The 18,366-nt window shown below is 48.1% G+C and overlaps 1 protein-coding gene across 1 annotated transcript in view; it reads left to right on the top strand.

Annotated features, from left to right (window-relative positions):
- The first annotated feature begins 4,513 nt into the window (after positions 1-4,513).
- Positions 4,514-18,366, top strand: part of TMEM178B (transmembrane protein 178B) — a 366,274-nt gene continuing 352,421 nt past the window's right edge. The window contains exon 1 of the mRNA XM_042973768.1: positions 4,514-4,895. Within this exon, the coding sequence (XP_042829702.1) occupies positions 4,514-4,895 (382 nt within the window). The remainder of the gene's footprint in view (positions 4,896-18,366) is intronic.

Genomic DNA, 18,366 nt, shown 5'->3' on the forward strand with positions numbered 1-18,366 from the left:
ATGAGTTGTAGAAGAGATCCTGGAAGAGAAAGTGAGGATGATTAGAACTTTATATGGGTCATGTGGAAACATGACTGACCGTGTTTTTTCTTTATCGGTTGACTTCACGGTTAGATCAAGGAGCCCTGCTGGATACAAGAAGCACTAATAATCAGGAAGCATCAGAAAGCCTGGAGCAGTAAGCTCAAGGAGAAAAAAAAAAAAAAACAAAAAAACAAGGGGGTATTTAGTCTGGAGGGAAGAAGGCTTAGGGAGAACATGATGGCCAAGGTCAAGTATGAGAAGGACCATTAAATGGGAGAGGAATCAGGTATCTGTGGGCTTCCCAAAGGCCAATGGGTAGGATTACAGGGATCTAGGATGAGACTCAGTATAAGGAAGGACTGTCTAACCATTTATACCACCTGAGAGTAAAACAGGGTACTTGCCAAGAGAGTGATTTCCCTATCACTGCAAGTATGCAGGCAGAAGCTGGCCAATTACTTTTTTGGGAAATGTTCTAGGAGAGATTCATGCATTTTTGTGTGGTAAACTCTAAAGTCCCTTCCAATTTTGGGATTCTCTGATCCTGGGACAGTGTAGGTTCGAATCGGAAGGACGAGGTTGGAAACAGTGATGCCACAGCTAACAGGGTGGAAGGAACTGGAAGAAGGCAGAGGGAAGAAACATAGATCACTCAATTAAGAAAAGAAGGTCAAGTGGTTATATAGTCTGGAGGAGGAATCCTCCCTCCTTTTAGCACCAAAGACCAGGCTCTTCCCCAAATGGAGTAGTGCTGTCCAGGAAAACCGCATGTCAAAGGAGGCCTCAAAACGACATCTTTAAAAGGCTTTGGGGATGTCACCGAGGCCAAAGTTTTCAAGATAGAATTTTAATGACGTTGGGAAAAGAGGAGGACAGTGTTCCATTTAGGGCCCTTCCCACAGCAGGGCCCTAATCACAGGACGGCCCAGGAGGGCCATGGGAGAAGGGACAAGGCACATCAGTGGAAGCAGGCCTAAGGCACAGGCCTGGAGAAAAGTTGCCAAAGGAAGAACAAGAAAGGGACGGAATAATGGAAGAGGGAGGACAGATACAGAGAAAAGGAACAGGTACCTTCATTGCCAGATGGGTAACCTCCTGGGTTTCCAGGGGGCTCCAGGGCACCTCTTGGAACTGGTTCTCCGGGGAGGGGAGAGCTGGTAATCAGGAGAGTGAGGCTCTAATGTGGACGTGCCCCTACTTGCTGAGTGACCTTGTAGGTATCAGTTCACCTTTCTGCCTCCTCCCTGTGGTCAGACACAGATATCCTGTTAGGCTGGAAGTGCTCTGGGCTTTCCAGAATGAAGTAGCTCCGGGAATTTCAGACTGCAAGTCTGCAAGTGTGCGAAGTGTTTGCGCTTGTTTCCAGATTTTCATGGCTGGGGGAGAGGGAACTGGTGAGGGTAGACAGGAAAGGTGAGACCACATTGTGGCCAAGTCGCTGGGCTCCGCCTCACCGTCCTAGGGAACCCAGGGGACCGGGAGGCGGCCAACGGCATGTGCCTGATAGCCCCTCGGCCAGCCGGGCCCCCTAGAACCCGGGGGACATCCTCAGGCTCTGCTGTCCCTTTCAGCAAAACCCATTGCCGCATCCAGGGACCGAAGGCGAGGCACGCCCCTCCCCCACTAGATGGCACTGAAACGCCTCGTTCCCGATTTTCAAACTGCAGGGAGGATGAAAAAAGACAAAAAGAATATGGTGGAGGTGGGCTCTTTCTGGCTCGCAGGCCGCGTTGTGCAAAGCAGGGTGCCGGACACTTTTCCCCCCCGCAGGGCAGCTCTTTACCCCGCGGTGCGGGCCCCCAGCTTTGGAGTAAGGGTGAAAATGAGGGGCGAGCATTGCAAAGAAAAAACCAGGCTTTTAACCTGGGAGGGAGGCTCCCAGCCTTTGCGGCGCGGTCTCACGTGAGCCGGGCGGTGGGGGTGGCGGGCGTTTCTGGGATGAACTGGGGCTCCCTTGGGGCCCACCCGCCCACGGTCTGGGGTCCCGCACTGCTTCCCAGCGCCCCCGCTAAGCCTAAATCCAGCAGCCACCCAGATGAGGACAGACCCGCACCGAGGTTTCTTTTAACCCCACCTCCCCTCCTCAAAGAGAGCCCCCCAGCGTTTTCAAAATATCTATTAAGCATCCCCCCCCTCCCCCCACCCATTAAAATTCTCTTCCTCTGGTCCTGAAAGGATCAGTCAGTTTCCTTTTTTTCTTTCCTGCTGGGGAGGGAGGTGGTGGCAGGTGGAGGTGGGTGTGTGTCGGGGGGTCTGGCGCTGGCGTGGGGCTAGACTGGGGTTGGCCGTGGCAACCCCAGCGACGCGCCCGGCCCCGGGGGGTGGGGGGGGGGGAATGGCTGGAGCTAGCAAGGTAGCGCCTGTGGCTTTCTGGGGAAAACAAAGATCTAATGTGATCCTAGATTCCAGCGACAAAACTGGGGACGCAGGAACTTCCTCAGCCCCTCTGAACGCCGACTCCGCAATAAGCAGTCTTTAAAGAACTGGAGTCGATGTGAGGGAATTTTCCACCACCAAAACGAGATAAACAGGAGAAGGGGGCAACATCCCTAAATTTATAATAATGCACGGAAACATGCTACATGCCACATGTATGTATATGTGCATAAATATGGATATGGTTGGGCACATACCTATCCAGACACCATTGACTTGCCTGGTCAGAGACTCAGGCTTAGACATCTCGTGCCTGGGAAATGGTGCAGTTTATCTTTAAGGATGCTAGAAAAATAAGAGATGAGGCTCACGTTGCACGGATGACATCACTAGCTTTTGGCTGCGCGCTCCGTGTTCTCGTCTGTGGGTTTTAGCCAAAGCTGCAGCGCCCGGCGCCCGAGCGAGCGAGCGCGGCAGCGGCTTCCTCCGGCGCCCGCACCCGGGCGATGCGATTTCCCGAGCACCCCGGGCGCAGCCTGGGCTCTGGCTCCCCACCACCCGCCGAGCCCGCGAGGCCCCGGAGCCGCCGCGGCTAGAGGAGGAGGCAGGGAGGGGAAGCCCAGCGCCCCAGCCTCCCTCCCCCACCCTCGCCCCATTCACCTCGGCGGCCGCCGCGCGCTGGGAGCCTGATCGCGGGACGCCGAGGCCCGGACGGGATTCTCCGCGCGCCGCCAAGTGAGCCGGCGCCTCGGCTCCTGGGTGGGCTGCGAAGAAAATGGTGCAGTCTGAGAGCGGCTGACCCCAGTTGGGCAGAGCAGACAGCTCCAGTGCCGGGCTGTGGCGGGAGAAGGGGGCGGATTGTTTTGAAGCGCCGGGACCGCTGTTTTCCTCGGTGCCTGCAGCATTTTCTTTGCACCTGAGCAGCAGGTTCCTGGGGCTACTTGGGAGCCAGATGAAGTGAGGCAGAGGCATCGCGGGAGAGGCGGGTCTGGAACCTCTCGGGTGGATACTCAGGAAGGAGACTGCGCTGGGGAGACCGGCATGACGCCCCCGGGGCTGGCTGCGGGGCTGGTGGTGAGCCCCGATCGCGCGACCTGTCCATGGTGTTGAAGGCACCGCGCGCCGAGCTCCGCGCGCGCCGCGCCGTGCGCCCTGCCGGGTGCATCCTCCTCGGCGCATCCTGTCTCTCGAGCCCGCCGGCTGCCGCCCATTCACCCCTAACCGCGGGCCGAGGCTCGTCCGGTTACGCCGTCCGGGTGACCGCGCCGTCGGCCCGAGGGGCCTCCTGAATGGCGAGGCCAGAAGCAGAACACCCGGGAGCTCGCGCGGGAAGGTTGGCCGCGACCGTGCGCCCACGGGAAGCCCGCCTCTGAGCACAGCGCGCTGGCCAGACAGCAAAGGACCTACTGGTGACCAGAGGACGGAGCTTTTCCAAAGAGCCGACCCAGAGAGGAAGAACATTTCTTGGTTTGCAGATCGGAAGGGGGACAGTCGCTGAGTGGGAGACCCAGGCGGGACTCAGGGCAGCCGGCCCTGGCATCTGGAGGTTTTCCTTCGTTGGCCGGTCTCGTCGCGGGTGCTGGAGTTCCTTCTGTCGTCGCGCAGCAACTCGTGATAGCCCCCACCCCCTCACCCCAAGAAAAGGCCAGGCGAGCGGGTCCCGTCGCCACCCTGCACAAAGAAAGCCCAACAGTCTCACTGCAGCCGAGGGCACTGGGTGGTTAGTTTCTGGCCCGAGGGCAGCGGCGCCTGAAGTCCGGCTGTGTGCCGACGCGGCCGGTTCGGGGCAGTAGCTTCCTGCTGGGCAGGGAGGGGGCGGGAGGCGGTCTTGTCCGCTCGCCGCCGCCGGAGGCTGCACCTGCCCCCCCGGAGGATGCCCAGAAGCCAGCCGGAGCCTCCCCGGATCAGAACTTTTTAGGCTGTCCGCCCCCATCCCCGCAGTCCCTGGGCCGCGCACCGGCAGGCGGGGGCGAGGGGGCGCCGCCGCGCGAGTCCCCCTCCGGTCCCCCCTCCCCCTTGGCTCGGCCGCCCGCCCGCCGCTTTGTTCCGGGCGCGCGGAGGGAAGGCGAGGCTGCGGCGGATCATGCCCATGGTGTAGCCGCCAAGCGGAGGCATGGCTGCCGGAAGGTTACTGCTCTACACGGGCCTCTCGCTAGCGCTCTGCGCCCTCGGCATGCTGGCCGTGGCCATCTGCTCGGACCACTGGTACGAGACGGACGCCAGGAAGCACAGGGACAGGTGCAAGGCCTTCAACACCCGCCGGGTCGACCCCGGCTTCATTTACAACAACAACAACAACTTGCCGCTCCGGGCGAGCCGCTCCCGCCTGGACCGCTGGGAGGGCAAACTCCTCCGGGCCCGGAATCGCAGGCAGCTCTTCGCCATGAGCCCGGTTGACGAGTGCAGCCGGCAGTACAACTCCACCAACATGGGCCTCTGGAGGAAATGCCACCGGCAGGGCTTCGACCCCGAGATCGCAGCCCTCATTCGGAAAGGTAAGCGCGAGGCGCGAGGCGTGGCGCTGCGGAGAGCCCGGCGCCTCTAGGCCCGGCAGCCCTCTCCTCCCTTCGCCCGGCAGCCCTCTGCTCCCTTCGCCTGGCCACGGTCTCTCCGGCCTCCTGCGAACGGGAGGTCAGGTTGTCCAGGCCCTGCTGAGCCTCGGAGCGGCCAGAACTTGCCTCCCGATAGCCGGTAATGGAGGCTTACCTCTCTCTGCCCGGCCTCTTGTCTTGCGTTTGTGTGATGGGATTCCCGTGGAATATCGTGGTCCAGGGTTTTTATCCAGGATAATGCTTCATCAGTCTCTGAAAAGGGAGGGAATCTGTCGCGTTGTGTTCTTTGCAGAGGAAGCCCCTTTGAGAATGATGTGTCCGGCAGACAGCCTCCTAGTTTTAATCTTTGTTTTAGATGTTGAACCGATTCAGGAGAAACATCTCACTGAGAAGGCCATATTCACGCCACAAACGTTTGCTAAGTGCCAGTCTATACCCGGCGTGGTGCAGGCATTGGTCGGTCATAAAAACATGGATAAATCACAGCCCCTGCCCCATTGTAGCTCCAGGCCTGTTGACCAGATTCTTGGTTTCTCCTTTTGGGGAAATGGTCGACAAAAGTGACTTGTGTGCTTTGAATTTTAACAGGGCCTAATAAACACATAAAAAGTAGTTCCTCACTTTAGAGAAAAAAATTTACCATTTTCAGAAGATTTATATCAAAAATACCTAAAGTACTCCAAAACACAAAACAGACCATATTTACTAATGATAAAAATTTCTTTCATACTTTCTTTCGTATGATCACATACATTTTTAAAAGTCTGTTCATCTCATGCAATTTGTAAATCTTGTGTGATTTATACTTTGGGGACCACCCTGTTCTATTAGTCCACTGAACAGTTGTTTGGATGTATTATTAATATTGCTCTGAAGAAGAGAATACGTTCTCTCCTATGGTAGTTGCATTCTGGAAGATGTGGTGTGATTTTATGAGTGTTGTTCTCCCCCCCTCCCTCCCCCCCCCGCTGTGTTTCATTCTCTTCAACTATTAAATGCTGATGCCAAGGTGAAAATGATGTTGTTACCTGCAAAGTCTTTGAGTCAAAGATAGAAAACAGTTCTTTGTGTCTCTTAATATTATAACACAGGTTTGCTTCTGTTTTAAAATATTATTTGTGAGAGCTGATGTTCTTTGATTTATAAAAATATTGAAATTGATCAGAAAAAAGTGGTAATTTGGAAAAAGCCAATTGTTGAAGAATGACAAGCAGTGGGTATGATCTAGGTGGCAAGTCAGATTTAGAAAAGTCCAGAAAGAGAATCCATCTGAATGTTTATTTTGTAGTTTCTGTAGGATGACTAGGGATTTTAGCCGATCCAGTTTTCAGTGTCTTAATATTACAAACATCACAACTGCTTCGTGGTTAGTCTCCTATATGAAGCAGGTGGACCCATTCGGAGCTCTACAACTTTGTAACGATGTACAGAATATTAGAGAATTCCAGAAGAGAGTAACTTGGCTTGGATTTAAAAGTAGGAAAACAAGAGAAACCAGACTCGTTTTTGACAATGGGTGACTTCGTAACAGTTTGCAGGCTCTCAGATTCGTGAAGTGTTACTTCGTTCGTTGTTTTCCACTTTCATCAAAATTGAGACGGTAGGAAGTTGGCTGAAACGGGAGGGAGAATTCATGTTAATAATAATGCCTGATAAGCAGTGGTAGGGCTTGCTGAGGGACATTCTTGAATTTCCTTTCTTAAATGTCTCTTGCAACAAGATGGGTATCCTTCTGCCTGGTATTGGTTAACACCACTTAGAAAAAGGGGGATGGAGTCCGTATCTTCTGGTGGTTCTATAGAGGGCTTTGATTCCATGTTGCTTTGCCTGGCAATCCGGCTAGAAAGGTTAACTTGGTCTGTGCACCAGAGAGATTGGTTACCATAGTGACATGTTCTTCCGGTGAAGCTGGAAACACAGTGACAGGGAAAGGGATAGGGGAAGAGTGTACAACATTTTGACTTTGTATCGACTGATTTTTAATTGCAGCAACAGAAAATGGACACGGCACAGCAGGGGGATTGAATACACTGATACCTAGAGTTGGCAGGCATTGTATTTCACTTGGACTAATGGAGATGCTGTTCCCCATCACCCAAAATACAGCAATCAATGTCAGCTGCAAGCACCCGCTTACCATGGCCGTTTCTGTCCATTTGACATTCTTGTTAGGTATTATTGAGATAGATGGCATGCCAGCCTTACAAATCTTGAGAGACTTAAGGTCACTATCTTCATTTTTAACCTCGGAGCATAATATTTGAGAGCTAGATCTTCCTTTTCTAAGCAACAATAGACACATTTTGGAAATAAGGGTATCTTCTGTTAGTAGAATTCACAAGCAACTCCGATAACATAGAACATAATTTCTAGACTTAATCCGTGCTCTTTCTAGATCGGCAGATTTTAGAAGGAAGTAAAAAAAAAACACACACACACCCAGAAATTGATATTCCTCTATTTAAATTTAGGGCAGGCATCTTAGGGAAAGATATTTATCTCACAGTATTCATTAGCAGCCTCAAAAGATATGGTAGGCCTTTGTCTTTTGGGGGAACATCTCAGATTAAAATGCTGGGAGATATGTGTTGGGCAAGGGGGAAGGGACACCAGAGAAAAAGACTGTAAAATCTGTCAATATTAGGGGAAAATTAGAGATCTATCTAAAAGATCATACAGCTCCACATAACTCAGTCATTTGTTAAATCAGTGTTCATTACATTAGAAAGTTGCCGTCTGTGCATTTTAAAACACAACCAAACCGCATAATTAATAAGAAGACAAAAGTCAAATCTATATCTGATTCGAAGACAAAGTCCTTTAGATTCATGTTCTTTCTGAAATCCATTTCTTCGATGCCCTGTTGCCATGTGTGTACCAATAACAAATATGCATTTTTGGTCACGGTATATTTATTCGTTCGTCTTATTGAACTGTTAAGTTCCTGAAGGGCAGGAAAGATATAATTTGTAAAATACATTCACCAGATGCTTGGTACTTGGGAAATATCTCATACAAATTAGGTTCCCAGAAACGTATCCATCAAGAGCTTATTCTAATTGTAGGAACACTTGTGTGGGAATCCAAATAAAGGATTAGTCAGAAAATTGTGATGAAAAAAAAATGAGCCAGCATGGCTCTCAGGGTAGGTTAATATTGCAACAGATGCTGAATAATTTAACAGGGAAGGTTTTTTTGAGCAAAAAAGTTTTGCTACGGAATAAGGGGAACAGTACTTTTTTGGACAGCCGATGTCACTGAACAGACATTTATCACCCACAATCATTATTTTTCACATTAGATGAGATTTTAATGACTTCCTTCTTGGAGGTGGGATTGGGTAGAGGGTGCAGCAAGGATAGATCACCCTTGAATCCCCATACGACTGTGACCATAATCAAGTCCTCTTGTCTTGCTTTTCAACCATGTCAACGTCTCCCTAGTAAGTCACTGCAAGCACGGGGGACAGATCAATGACAGGATCAGTTTCTGAAATCCAAGAGACTTCCAGACCCTTAGGAGGAATAGCTACAGGTAGGATTTTGTTCCAGGGAACATTTACATTCTTTGATTTCTACTGGCATGTTATATTGATATGGCTTAAAATAAGTAGACCTTCACCTGAGACTCTGAGAACTTTTTTTATTATTTGAAAATAGGCCTTCTAGTAGAATTTGATCTATATGATCATAGACTGGTTGTCTCTGTATTGAGGCTTATTTGAACAAAACACTGCACATATTCACAAATTAATAATGTGCTCAGCAAATATTTACTGCACATGTATTATGTGATGGACACACATCCCTGGAATGAAGTGATGGATGATACCTGGGCCTTAAAATTCCCATAGTCTGTTAGCGTCACAGGGGATAAATGACAACGACAGAGCAGCAGCTACAGATGCGGAGAAGCACCGAGCAGGCAGTGATGGATGGTGTTGGCAGTGGGGCAGGGGGATGGGGGTAAGCCGGGAGGGGTGGGGTGGGGAAAGTTGCCTGGAGGAAATGAGATCGGAACACAATTTTCATGAACTTGGAGGTGGATGGTGAGGAAGGGCATTTCAGGCCAAGAGAGCCATCTGCATAGCCACGGAGCTGTGAAACAGCAGCTTGGCCTCGTGAGTGGTGATTGCTGGAGTGAGTGAGAGGGGCAGGGAGTGGAGCTGGAGAGCCGGGAAGAGCCAAGTCAAGGAGCCTGTATACTCACGTCCCTGGTAGCTGTAACGCCCAGTAGGGTAGCTGCTAACCACAGGTGGCTCCTTAAATTTAAACTAACCAATATAAAATGAAATTAAAAATTCATTTCCTTAGTCACGTTGGCCACATTCAAGGGCTCAAGAGCCGTGTGTGGCTCGTGGCTGTCATATTGGACAGTGCAGGTTAGAGAACATTCCTGTCATCCCAGAAGGCTCCATTGGACAGAGCTGCGTGGAACCCAGCGCCTCAAAAGAGCAAGCATGTACTTGGTTTCAGATGAGGAATTAAATTAATTAAACATGATAACTTGACCTCAAATTTAAGTATATTATTCTACACTTGAAGAAACTTTGCTACTTGAATGTTTTGGGCAGAAGGTTTGAGTTCATGGTCAATTATACCAAGTCTATGTTTTATTAACTTCCCATCTTTAAGATTCCATTAAAATTCCATCAGAATTCTCACATGCTTCTCTATTCTCTCCTTGCCCTCTCTCCACTCCATTCAGAGAAACTTGCCTTGTTGTCTGGATGGAAAGGGTTAATAATAATAATTGTCAAACATGATGCCAGGTACTCCTCTAAGAGTTTTCCATATACTTGCTAATTTATTCTTCATAATAACGCTCGAGGTGGGCATTATTATTTTTTTCATCCCTGTGCTACAGTTGAGGAAACTGAGGCATATAAATGTCCATTAACTTGCCAAGTCTCACGATAAGGAAGCGAAGGTGCCAAGATTCGAATTCTGGCTCCAGGTTTGGTGACTCATGCACTGCCCTCTCTTGTCACCATAGGGTCTGCTGGGTGGGGGGTGTAGGGTGGAGAAGAGGCTGGGGTATTGATTCCTCAAACTGGAAAAGAAACGAGAAGCAATTGTAGAATGTCACCAAGGGGAGACCTGCTTGAGAACTCCCGCTTAGGCCTGCAGGGGAAGGTCATGTTAAAGTAGTTCACACACTTTGCTTTGAAACCCACCGACAGAAGCCCTTCCACACTTTGGTACGTGATTTAAAAAAAAAAATTATGTTTATTTATTTCTGAGAGAGAGACTGCGAGCAGGAGAGGGAGACACATAATCGGAAGGAGGCTCCAGGCTCCGAGATGTCAGCACAGAGACTGAGGTGGGGCTCGAACCCATGAGCTGTGAGTTCATGACCTGAGTGGAAGTCAGACGTTTAACCGACTGAGCCACCCAGGTGCCAGATACATGATTTTCAAGTATTTATTTTGCTCACTGTGGTGGATGCTGAGGTTATGGCCACCCTCATTCATTCTGCAAATATTAACTGAGGGCCTAGGGGCTGGGCATCATGGATAAGCTTACATTCCAGTGGGGAGAGACAGACAATAAATAAATACATGTGGAATAAAAACAAGGGGTGCCTGGCTGTCTCAGCAGAGTGTGCAACTCTTAACCTCAGGGTTGTGAGTTCAAGCCCCATGTTGGGTATAGAGCTTCCTACCAAAAAAAAAAAAAAAGGTACTACCTTAAAAACATACCAATTAGAATAAAAATGATCCCTAATGAACTAATCAGTATATAATATAATGTGAAGTAGTGAAGAGTATGAAGTGTCTTTGCTTTTAGGAAGCATAAAGAAGAAGGGTACACCTGGGTGGCTCAGTTGGTTAAGCGTCTGACTCTTGGTTTTGGCTCAAGTCATGATATCACCGTTCGTGGGCTCAAGCCTTGCATAAGGCTCTGTGCTCACAGTGAGCCTGCTTGGGATTCTCTCTCTCTCTCTCTCTCTCTCTCTCTCTCTCTCAAAATAAATAAACAAACTTAAAAAGAAAAGGAAGCATAAAGGGGAAGCTGGGCAACTAAGTGAAAAATTAACAGTTCCATTAGTTTTGGTTTTGAGATATAGGGAGGCTTTACCGGCTCACAAGGAAACACACGGCGTTTGTATATAGTGTGTGCCCCATGCATACACATTTTGTGTGTGGCCAAATGCGCAAGTGAGTGCGGTCACATCATCCTCCCTCTTGACTCTGAAATACAATGAACCAGTGAGAGGTAACATTTAGGAGCCCTGTGACTCAGTGGGCAGGTGCACGGATGGGAAGAGAGAGAGGGTCGGTGTGATGTGTTTTGCACACCTGCTGTGTACCAAGCGCTCCGCTAGGTGCTGGGGGGCAAAACGAAGAGGCATCACATGGTGCCTGACCTGAGGGAACTTACACTCTAGCTCACGGTTTCCCAAATTCATTGTCATGTGTGGCTGGATCAGGCTCTTCCTCAGAAGACCACATCTGTGTCAACCGGATCAGGAGTCAACTGGTCAGGAGACTCGGGTCGGGGGAGTGAGTTCTTTTTATTGAGTCAACAAAGCCAAGAGCCATGTTTCTTTTCCAGAAGGTCAGCTTATTTCTTCTTGTACTGTAGGGTTGGTAAGGATCAATTACAAGATCGATTCTGTATATTCCACTTGGGGTTGTCGGTTACAAATATTTTTTCCCTCTCTGCTGTTACTAGGTGGTCCTAGGCCTTCAGGCAGAATTCTGAACCCACTGTGGGCTAGTCTGACCCTTCACGTGCAGGCACATAAACATCTAGGAATGAAGGAGAGTGAAGTCACAAACATGTATTCAGATGCAGATACTTTTATAACTACGTACTCCAAACAATACGCAGAAAGAGGAGGGAGCGGGTGACCTGGGGGATGAGTGGACAGAAAATTGATTTGAACATCTGGATTGGACATCTGCTGTTTCTGAGAAAATGCATACGTTTTTTTCCCAAAGGACATTGTTTTGTCAAATGTAAAATAGTGAGTTTGGATTATATAAACTTCAAGACCTTTCACACTCTAACGTTTGATGAGAAAGTTAAATTTAGGTGATAGAGTGTAGATAATAGATGGTTGAGAAAAGGTGAACCCGGAGAGAAGGGAAAGGAGGGGAGAAAGGAGAGAGAAAGGGGCCACTTCTTTTTTTTAAAATGTATTTATTTTGAGAGAAACAGAGACAGTGCAAGTGGAGGAGGGACAGAGAGAGAGAGAGAGAGAGAGAGAGAGAGAGAGAGAGAGTGTCCCAAGCAGACTCCACCCTGTCAGTACGGAGCCCCACAGGACAGGGCGTTGGGGGGGGGGCGTTTGAACTCATGAAAGAGTGAGATCATCACCTGAGCTGAAACCAGGAGTTGGTCGCTTAAGCAACTGAGCCACCCAGGTGTCCTAAAAGAGCCCACTTCTGAAGGGAGCATCCCAGGGTGCTAAAAGTGTGGAAGGAAGAGGTGAGAAACAAAGCAGCTAATTTCATACCCGCACACAATCATGTAACACAACTTCGCTGCTTCTCTTTGGAATGATTTGAAATGTCTTGTTGCAGATTGGAGTTAAACACTGAGACAGTTCATGGAGAAACGTGGGGATGGCTGCCCAACAACGTGAATACACTTAAGGCCACCGAACTGCATACACTTAAAACTGGCTGAGATGATCAGTTTTGTGTTGCGTGTGTTTTACCGTAATTAAAATACATAAATTAATTAATGAAAAGAAATGGTAAAACTTAATAGAGAAAGGAACTGTATTACTGGTCAGTGTGTAGGATACTTTATAGCCAAAGATCTTCATTCTTTCAACACACTGATTGAGCACCTACATGTGCTAGGCACTGGAATGCTTAGGATGCAGACGTTAATAAAACAGACAAAATGCCTGCCCACATAGGTCTTACATTTAAACAGTTTTGAGAATCATATATATATATATATATATATATATATATCGTGTATATACACATACGATATATATATATGTATATATATACATATATCAGTGTAAAATATATATATTCTAAACAGTTTTGAGAATCATATCTTTTTTGGCTTGCTTTTTAAAAACAATACTTTTAGGGCGTGGCTAGGTGGCTCAGTCGGTTAAGCATCCCACTTTGGCTCAGGTCATGATCTCGCAGTCTGTGAGTTCAAGCCCTGCATTGGGCTCTGTGCTGACAGCTCGGAGCCTGGGGCCCGCTTGGGATTCTGTGTCTCCCTCTCTCTCTCTCTCTGCCCCTCCCCTGCTTTTGTGCGCTCTCTCTCTCTCTCTCTCTCAAAGATAAATAAAACTTAAAAAAACATAAAAACAATACTTTTAAAGAGCATCAAGATATAAAACGAATAAAAGTAACAAATACATCTCTTGGGTCATTTAAAAATTATTGTAAAATGAAGAGCTCTTCCTGCCTTTAGTCTTTTGAGCTCCAACTATGTCAGACACATAACTTCGTGGATCCTGAGAGAAATCCATGGTTCCTGTCCTCAAAGAACAAACAAAAGGAGGAAGTGTGCAAGGAGACTAATAAATATAAGCCCTAAGGTTGCTTCTAGGAGAGATTTATTTACATGTCAGGGGCCTGAGTGGTACTTGAATTTTGGAGCAGGTAAGGGGGGCTTTGCAGACGAAGGAATGTTCTTACAGTCATTATTTGTGGACGGATCAGGTGAAGTCTTAGCCTTATTAGCAATTTAAAAATTACTAATTAATTTTGACAAGTCTTGACAAGGCTTGACAATTTTGACAAGACTTGTCTAGTCTGCCTTCCACCTACCCTTGTCCCTCAGACCCCCCAGCCCTTCTCCCAAGAGGCAGCCATTGCTACCAGATTTTATAAATCATACCAGAGGTGATTTATTCAGCAGTGTTTATTTTTTTATTTTTTATTAAAAAAAATTTTTTTGACGTTTATTTATTTTTGAGACAGAGAGAGAGAGAGAGAGCGAGCGCATGAACGGGGGAGGGGCAGAGAGAGAGGGAGACACAGAATCCGAAGCAGGCTCCAGGCTCTGAGCCATCAGCCCAGAGCCCAACGTGGGGCTCGAACTCACAGACCGCGAGATCGTGACCTGAGCTGAAGTCGGATGCTTAACCGACTGAGCCACCCAGGCGCCCCTATTCAGCAGTGTTTGATAACGGCACATATAAATTTAAGTTAGGCAACGAACAGGTGATTCAAAGATGAAAAAAGTTTATTTTTTATAAATTTGTATACACAGAGATGGTGTTTTAAGGCCTGCTCCGGGAGTCACCAGGAATTGTCTACAGGTGATGTTTATGCTGAGTGGAAGCTGCTATTGTCGTTCAAGGAAGTTTGACAGATTTGCTGTTTTATGGGAGACTGCAGTATCTGAATTATTTCAATTGATTTTTTTTTTTTGGCGTCGAAGTATTTTGCCAAGAAAAGGCAATTTGCTTTATATTAGGTCATCTTCATAAATTTATATCATTTCCTGCGTTTTAAAATGCCCTGCTGTTCTATATTCTGAACCTCACTCCGTTGGACACTTTATTTGCTCTAGAGCGTCTCCCTTTCAATTTTGGCCTGAATTTCTCTTAATCTTTATAACAGCGGTTCTATTTAGGCAAACACCACTCCTATTCCCCAAAGCCCTGGAGTGTTTCACAGAGCTGGATGGGATGGGGTTGTTTTTACCCTCAAGAAGCTCTGCGCTCGTATGCTGCTGTGTGTCTGCCGACACCACACTGGAGTGCAGCTGGAATCTATCTCCAGAGGCTGAAGACACGTATACTTGTGCTCCTGCTATATTCACATGCATGGACACATGTCCAAGAATGTATGGCGCCACCGCTTGGAACAGCAACAGAAATAAGCCAGACAGAAAAACTTACGTGCCCATGAATAGGAGAACAGATGATGAGGTATGGCGTAGAGTCATACAATGGAAGCTATTGCCATATATTTAAATTTTTTTTTCAACGTTTTTTATTTATTTTTGGGACAGAGAGAGACAGAGCATGAACGGGGGAGGGGCAGAGAGAGAGGGAGACACAGAATCGGAAGCAGGCTCCAGGCTCCGAGCCATCAGCCCAGAGCCTGACGCGGGGCTCGAACTCACGGACCGCGAGATCGTGACCTGGCTGAAGTCGGACGCTTAACCGACTATGCCACCCAGGCGCCCCAGTTGCCATATATTTAAAATAAATATACTACATTTATATATTTCCAAGTGAGTAAACAAAATTTGAGTGAAAAAAGCAGGATACAGAATGAAATGTGGAGTATGTTGCCATTTATATGAAGTTAGACACAGATCAAGTAACATTAGGTATTGTTTATGGAAGACATTATTTGTGTTGTATTTGCAAGTATGCATGGGACTGATAAACCCAAAATGAAAGATGATGTTTATCATTTTTTTTTTAAATGTTTATTTATTTATTTTTGAGGGAGAGAGAGATGGAGAGACTGAGTGTGAGCAGGGGAGGGGGAGAGAGAGAGGGAGAGAGAGAGAATCCCAAGCAGGCTCCACACTGTGTTGCACAGAGCCCAACGGGGGGCTGGAACTCACAAACCTGAGATCATGACCTGAGCTGAAATCGAGTTGGATGCTTAACCGACTGAACCACCCAGGTGCCCCTGATAACCTTTATTTAAAAAAAAAATTTTAATGGTTATTTATTTTCGAGACAGACAGAGACAGAATGCGAGTGGGTTAGGGGCAGAGAGAGCGGGAGACACAGAATCCAAAGCAGGCTCCAGGCTCAGAGCTGTCAGCACAGAGCCCGACGCGGGGCTCAAACTCACAAGCTGTGAGATCATGACCTGAGCCAAAGTCGGTTGCTCAAGCGACTGAGCCACCCACGTGCCCCATCCCCTGATTACCTTTCTTAAGACAGAGAAACAAATGGAATTGGGAAGTTGCTTTAAAATCATGTCTGCTATTCTTTTTTTTTTTTTTTTTTTATAACGTTTATTTATTTTTGAGACAGGGAGAGACAGAGCATGAACGGGGGAGGGTCAGAGAGACAGGGAGACACAGAATCTGAAACAGGCTCCAGGCTCTGAGTTGTCAGCACAGAGCCCGACGCGGGGCTCGAACTCATGGACCGCGAGATCATGACCTGAGCTGAAGTCGGCTGCTTAACCCACTGAGCCACCCAGGCGCCCCTGCTATTTTATTTCTTAAACTGAGGCAAATGGGGAATGCATACAAGCAGGCTATTTGGAAAGTTTCTATGATCCTGACAATAAAGTTAACATTTTATTTTATTTTAACTGTGTTGTTCAGTGTTTAGGAGGCAGGTTCTTTAAGGAAAATTAATGGAAAACTTTGTTTCTGAGGTGATCTGTGACTGACTTTTGTGACTAGTAGCAGCAGCATTTAGAGGAGAATCAGGTAACTCCTAACCAACAGTTTTCACTGAAAGTAGCTCATGGGAAGGGCTGAGAACAAATAAAGTTATGTTTTACTCACTCTTGATGTGGTGTGAGAAGAGGAAGTTGAGGCTTTAAAATGATTTGTTTCTGGGACACCTGGGTGGCTCAGTCAGTTACGTGTCGGACTCTTGATTGTGGGATCGAGCCTTGCAATGGCTCTGTGCTGAGTGTGGATCCTGCTTAAGATTCTCTCTCCTTCTGCCCCTCCCCTCCCCCGCCTTGGGCTCTCTCTCTCTCTCTCTCTCTCTCTCTCTCTCTCTCAAGATAAAAGTTTTAAAAAAAGATTTGTTTCTGAGACAAAGAGCAATGTACAAGTCACTCCCCCCTTTGTAAGTTTCCTGCAGCTTGTGGAGGAAAACCAAGAGTTTTAAGGGTCAGAAAGGTAAACTGAAACTAATCCTCCAATTAACTTGATCAGACATAGAACTGTGAATAGAGAAGGCACCGAGACAGGGAGTGTGGGATGAGCCAGAGGCTGAGTGCCCACCCCTGGGAAGGCTCAAAGACCCCGAGATCGCGACCCAAGCCGACGTTGGTTGCTTAGCTGACTGAGCCACCCAGGCGCCCCCTCAGAAGTTTTCTTATCACTCTGGAAACCAAGTAGAGAATAGTCGGTAAAACTTTATGTTACTGATGAACACGGTTTAGCTTCTTCATCCCTAAAATTATGAGGGTGACCGTAGCCAAGGGTCCCTCTGTTATGACAATGATTCGTGTCCACTGTGTTCAGACAAACTACAGCTGGAGCAGAAAAGACCTATCACAACGATAACGGGGGCTCCATATTCACCTGATAATGCTGGGCCCGAAACACCAAAGCTGGGCCTGAAGTCCCTAGGGAGTGTCCCTAGGGAATGTCCCTAGGGCTCGAAGTCCCTAGTGTCTCGTGAGGTTTCAGGGGTATTGAAGCAGAGTGACTGCCGTGCCTATGTTTTGGTAGCCACAGGGTTGACGAGATGCCCAGGAGCTGCCGTATCCGGGACGTGTATCCACAGGTGGCAGTGCCCATACTTCCTCAGGTGAATGACCTCTCTCTCTCTCTCTGGGAAAAGCTGGCCTCACCTTTCCCTGTCTCTCCTCGCTACGTGTGTTCGCACAAAGGAAACCGGAGGCAGTCTTGCTCAGCCCTAGTTTTTTTCAGGCGTGGCCCCTCTCCTGGCCTGGCCTGCCTCTCTTCCTCATGCGTCTTCAGGGCACTTTTGGGTCCCTGCCGCTAGGTTTCTTTTCCAGTCCCCGGCGGCTGGGACTGCTCCTTCTTTTTCAACATTTCATCTCTTCTGGCTTTGGAGGCAACATTCCCTCTTGGATCTGCTTCTACTCCTGTCCTCCTCCTCCTCCTCCTCCTCCTTCTTCTTCTTCTTTTTTAAAAATTTTATTTATTTAGTTTTTTGTAATCTCTACACCTGACATGGGGCTTGAACGCACAACTTGGAGATCAAGAGTCGCAGGCTCTTCCGATTGAGCCAGCCAGGTGCCCCTCTACCTCTGTTCTTATTCCCTCTTCTTTGCTGGCTCTTCTTTCTCAGCCTGTGTGGGGTTCTCCAACATTCCATTCTCCTGGAGTATTCTCTTTCACGCCTCTGGCTCTTTGCGGCCCTTGTAGCTCATGACTTGTCGCACTGGGAATCTGTCACTCAGACCTAACATCCAAACAGCTCCTGTGGGATATCCTGTGGGATATCTCCGCTTGGATATCCCATGGGTCCCGAAGAACCTGTTTTCTCTTCCCGTGCCCCGAAGTCCTTTCTCTCCCCATTTTCCTCCATCTTGATATCCCACCTCTCTAGTTGCCTAAACCGGAAACTTAAGGATCATCCTTAGGGCTCTCTTCTCTCCTGCCCTGCTCATCCACGCGGTGAACGAGTCGCTTCTGCTGATATGTTCGTGCTTGTCCCCCCATCCTGTTCCAGCATTGCTGCTGTGGTTAGGTGCCCGCTCCCTGTGCTCTTGCAGTGCCCTCTGGCTTCCTGCTCTCTATCTCATCTGTCCTCACTGCTTTCTAATCAGAGTGATTTTTCCTAAATGGAAATC

This window comes from Panthera tigris, chromosome A2, assembly GCF_018350195.1.
Source record: "Panthera tigris isolate Pti1 chromosome A2, P.tigris_Pti1_mat1.1, whole genome shotgun sequence".
Classification (NCBI taxonomy): domain Eukaryota; kingdom Metazoa; phylum Chordata; class Mammalia; order Carnivora; family Felidae; genus Panthera; species Panthera tigris.